Consider the following 4,443-nt stretch of genomic DNA (forward strand, 5'->3'; position numbering starts at 1 on the left):
TATTTTTTTATTGTCCTTTTTTCGTTTTGCTATCAGAGATCAGAATAGCCTCATCTGAGTAGCTTTCCAACTTTTTCTGTACTCTGAGACAATTTGCACAGTAAGAGTTAACTGTTTCTTGCAACTTTTCTAGATTCACATATAAAAATAATGTGTCCCCTGGACTTTCAGGTGTCGTACTTTGAACCAGCTTCTTATACTGGGGTATTATTCAAGCTTTCTGGTGTTTCTTGGATCCATTTTGGATATGTTTCCTCTCCAGAAAATTATTCTTTTCTCTTATCTTTTGAAAATCTTGCTGTCACGTTTCTCCTAAGATTCTCTTTTGAGATTTTAAAAGTTCTTTTGTACACTATTTCATTCCTAGTGGTTTTTTTCCCCCTTCTTTCTTAGGGGCAGTTATGCCCATGTTTTATTGCTATCCTTAATTTCTTCCAAGAATAATTTTGGTCATCAGTATTTGGTGTTGTATGTGTTTTCTTTCATTGTTATTTTTTACTCCTACCCCTTCTTTCTCTTCTTCTATTTTGTAGCTTCTTTAATTGAATGTTTAGTTCATATATTTTCAATCACCCTTCCTTTTCCTTTTGGTACAATGAAAGATATCTGTCTCCTTTAATGCTTTTCACCCTAAAGTATATTTTAAAATTTATTTAAATAATTTAAATAAATTAAAAAAATTATTTCACAGAAATTTGTAAAAATCATCATAACGTGATGATTTATGACAGTGAGCCATTCTGATGGCTGTGTAACCAGCACCTGCCTTCAGGATAGAATATTCACATTATTCTAGAGACTTCCTCACACCCCCACTCACAGCCTCTCTCTCTCACAAAGGTAACCACTGCTCTGACTTCTAACATAGGTTACGTTGCCTCCTTTTTCTCTTTATATAAATGGAAGCAAAGAATAGGTATTCTTTTGGTTCTGGGTAATTTTGCTCAGTATTCTGTTTATAGAATTATTCTTATATTTTCATGTAGTTCTTGTTTATCTTCATTGCTGTATTGTATTCCATTGTATGAATACACTACAATGTATTTAACCATTCTAATGTTGACTGGCATTTGAGTTGTTTCCAGTGTTTGGCTACTGAAATAATGTTGTTCTGAACATTCTTGGACTTGACTTTCATTGCACAGATATACACATATCCTAGGCATGAATCATAGCACATGGGTAAGTTCAGTTTTAGTGGACACTGTCCAAATAGTTTTTCAAAGTGAATGTAATGATTTCCATTCTCCTTACTAGAGTACAGGAATTTCCACTGTTCACAACAACACCATTTCTTGTACTGTCAATCTTATGACATTTTAGCCTTTCTTTGAATATGCAATTATATTCCATGGTGGTGTGTTATTTGTAGTTCCCTAGTAACTATCTCCAAACATTAGTTTGCAACCTGTCTGTATTGTATTTTTTCTTAGGTTTTGTTTCCAATACTGCCCTGAAGACACGACATTTGGGATACCCACCCAGGGCTGGGTGGTGATTCACTAGAGCTCAAGAGGCCAGAGCCAAGTGTCAACCAAGGACATCACAGACTTGCAGGCTCAGCCAGCATCAGTCCTGAGCAAGGCTTCTGCCCAGCGTGGAGTCCCCTGCAGAATCAGCAAGCCTAAGAAATATTATCAACTCATTGCACTAAAGTCTACTGGGGGTTCCTGCTGATATAGTCCAACCCATTTTTGAAAAAGTAGTGTTTACCAGCATCCTCACCTATCCAGAACATAAGTAAAAACTTGGGAGTGTCTTGCTTATTAATGAAAGCTATGAAGTCTAAGTCCAACTGGGCCCAGAACCCAAGTTGTAGCATAATGGTATTTCGTCCAACCAAAGAAGAGTTTAATGATTTCAATAAATACATTGCTTATATGGAATCCCAAGGTGCACACCGAGCAGGCCTGGCTAAGATAATTCCACCCCAGGACTGGAAAGCCAGAAAGACCTATGATGACATCGATGACATCTTAATAGCCGCTCCCCTCCAGCAGGTGATTTCTGGGCAGGCAGGTGTGTTTACTCAGCACCACAAAAAGAAGAAAGCCATGACCGTGAGCGAGTATCGCCGCTTAACAAACAGTGAAAAACACCAGACTCCATTCTACTCTGATTTTGAGGATCTGGAGCGAAAATATTGGAAAACGCGCCCCTATGGTTCACCAGTATATGGTGCGGACGTCAGTGGCTCCTTATTCGATGAAAACACGAAGCAGTGGAACCTTGGACATCTGGGAACCATTCAGGACCTGCTGGAACAGGAGTGCGGAGTGGTCATCGAGGGCGTCAACAGCCCCTACCTTTACTTTGGCATGTGGAAGACCGCCTTCGCCTGGCACACGGAGGACATGGACCTTTACAGCATCAACTACCTGCACTTCGGGGAGCCCAAGACTTGGTACGCGGTGCCCCCGGAGCACGGCCGGCGCCTGGAAGGCCTAGCCAGGGAGCTTTTCCCGGGCAGCTCGCGGGGCTGTAAGGCCTTCCTGCGGCACAAGGTGGCTCTCATCTCGCCCACGGTCCTCAAGGAGAACGGCATCCCCTTCGGTCGGGTCACTCAGGAGGCTGGAGAGTTCATAGTGACGTTTCCCTATGGCTACCACTCCGGCTTCAACCATGGTTTCAACTGCGCGGAAGCCATCAATTTCGCCTCCCCGCGCTGGATCGATTATGGCAAAGTGGCATCACAGTGCAGCTGCGGGGAGGCCCGGGTCGCCTTCTCCATGGACGCCTTCGTGCGCATCCTACAACCGGAGCGCTACGAGCTGTGGAAACGCGGGCAGGACCGGACCGTGGTGGACCACACGCAGCCCACGGAGCCCAGCAGCCAGTTCCTGAACGCCTGGAGGGAGGTCCGCGCTCCTGGGGGACCCGCGCTCCGCCGGAGGCACTGTCCGTCCCGCAGCGCCTCGCACCGCCGTCCGCCCGTGGCCGCCTGCCATGGGACCCGCTGTCGAGCCCCTGTGGATCCTGCGTCCCCGCCCCCCTCGCCGGCCCGGGGTTCTTGCTCTGCTGCCCAGTTCGGGGCTGCGGCTGCCTACAGCTCCGCGGAACCCGGCCTGACACCGCCGCTGACCGCAGGTCCATCTGCTGCGGATCTCCACCTACCTGGACGATACGGTCCTCGTCGTCGTCCTCGGGAAGAGGGGACTCAGGATCCCACTGTGCGGGCCCGGAGTAGGAGGCGCCTGTCCTTAGATACAACACACCCATCATGTCTGGACTTCGAAGCTCAGCTCCCGTTTGCTGGCGATCCCTTGATGGACAGCCCTGCATTGCTGAGCCCATGGCTGCAGCATCCTTCTAAGCCTTCCGGGTGCTGTTGCGCCCCTGACCTTCAACCCTTGGGTCCTCCATTGGATCCCGAAAATCCGATGCACCCTGGCCCATGCCTAACATCTCTGGAGGGTATTACATCCAGTGTCCTTGACAGCCTCCCTTTGATTCCTCCCTACGTCCCTGGGACTGTGAGAGTGTTTCCCAGGGACGATGCTGGGAACTGCAGGGCCCCCGTGAGCTTCTGTGAGGATTTAAGTTGGGACCAGTCTTACCCATCTAAGAGTCTTGTCCCAGCAGCAGAAACCAGTCTCCCGCACACCCTTGACTGTGATCCCCTGGGGCTAAAGCTAGAGGCACCTGCATCTCTTGAGTCCTGCGAGGAATTCGTCGCCAATGCATGGTATTCAATCTGTGAGCCCATGACTACCGAAGAATTTGCTAAATGTGACTTTATCTGACCCTCCAGCCCAGAAACCACAGAAGCTCTTTTTTTAAAAAATAAATGTATTAATTTTTGGTTGCGTTGGGTCTTTGTTGCTGCGTGTGGGCATTCTATAGTTGTAGCGAGCAGGGGGGCTACTCTTCATTGTGGTGCGTGGGCTTATTGCAGTGGCTTCTCTTGTTGCAGAGCATGAGCTCTAGGCACACAGGTTTCGGTAGTTGTGGCACGTGGGCTCAGTAGTTGTGGCTCGTGGGCTCTAGAGCGCAGGTTCAGTAGGTGTGGTGCATGGGCTTAGTTGCTCCGCGGCATGTGGGATGTTCCCGGGCCAGGGCTCGAACCCGTGTCCCCTTCACTGGCAGGTGGATTCTTAACCACTGCACCACCAGGGAAGTCTCTAAAAGAATCATCTTTAATGGATATGGGCTCAGTCAGAGATTCTAAAACTATGGTCCAGCACCAACAGCAGCATCTCATAATTTGTTAGATGTGCAAACTCTGTGGCTCCACCTCAGATCTACTGAATCAAGAATCTTTGCGGTTGGGCTTCCCTGGTGGCACAGTGGTTGGGAGTCCGCCTGCCGATGCAGGGGACATGGGTTCGTGCCCCGGTCCGGGAAGATCCCACGTGCCGCGAAGCGGCTGGGCCTGTGAGCCATGGCCGCTGAGCCTGCGCGTCCGGAGCCTGTGCTCCGCAACGGGAGAGGCCACAGCAGTGA

The 4,443-nt window shown here is 48.7% G+C and overlaps 1 protein-coding gene across 1 annotated transcript; it reads left to right on the forward strand.

Annotated features, from left to right (window-relative positions):
- Positions 1-1,069: 1,069 nt before the first annotated feature.
- On the forward strand, positions 1,070-3,803 carry LOC114893969 (lysine-specific demethylase 4D-like). Its single transcript, XM_029220454.1, has one exon. It carries the CDS (start codon positions 1,770-1,772, stop codon positions 3,741-3,743), a length of 1,974 nt encoding a protein of 657 aa, XP_029076287.1. The 5' UTR covers positions 1,070-1,769; the 3' UTR covers positions 3,744-3,803.
- Positions 3,804-4,443: the final 640 nt, after the last annotated feature.

The sequence above is a fragment of the Monodon monoceros genome, unplaced genomic scaffold, assembly GCF_005190385.1.
Source record: "Monodon monoceros isolate NGI ecotype Baffin Bay Population unplaced genomic scaffold, NGI_Narwhal_1 Contig1103_ctg1, whole genome shotgun sequence".
NCBI lineage: Eukaryota > Metazoa > Chordata > Mammalia > Artiodactyla > Monodontidae > Monodon > Monodon monoceros.

Excerpts from the sequence above, each read along its gene's own strand:
- LOC114893969 (XM_029220454.1), top strand. The coding sequence starts at position 1,770 with ATGAAAGCTATGAAGTCTAAGTCCAACTGGGCCCAGAACCCAAGTTGT.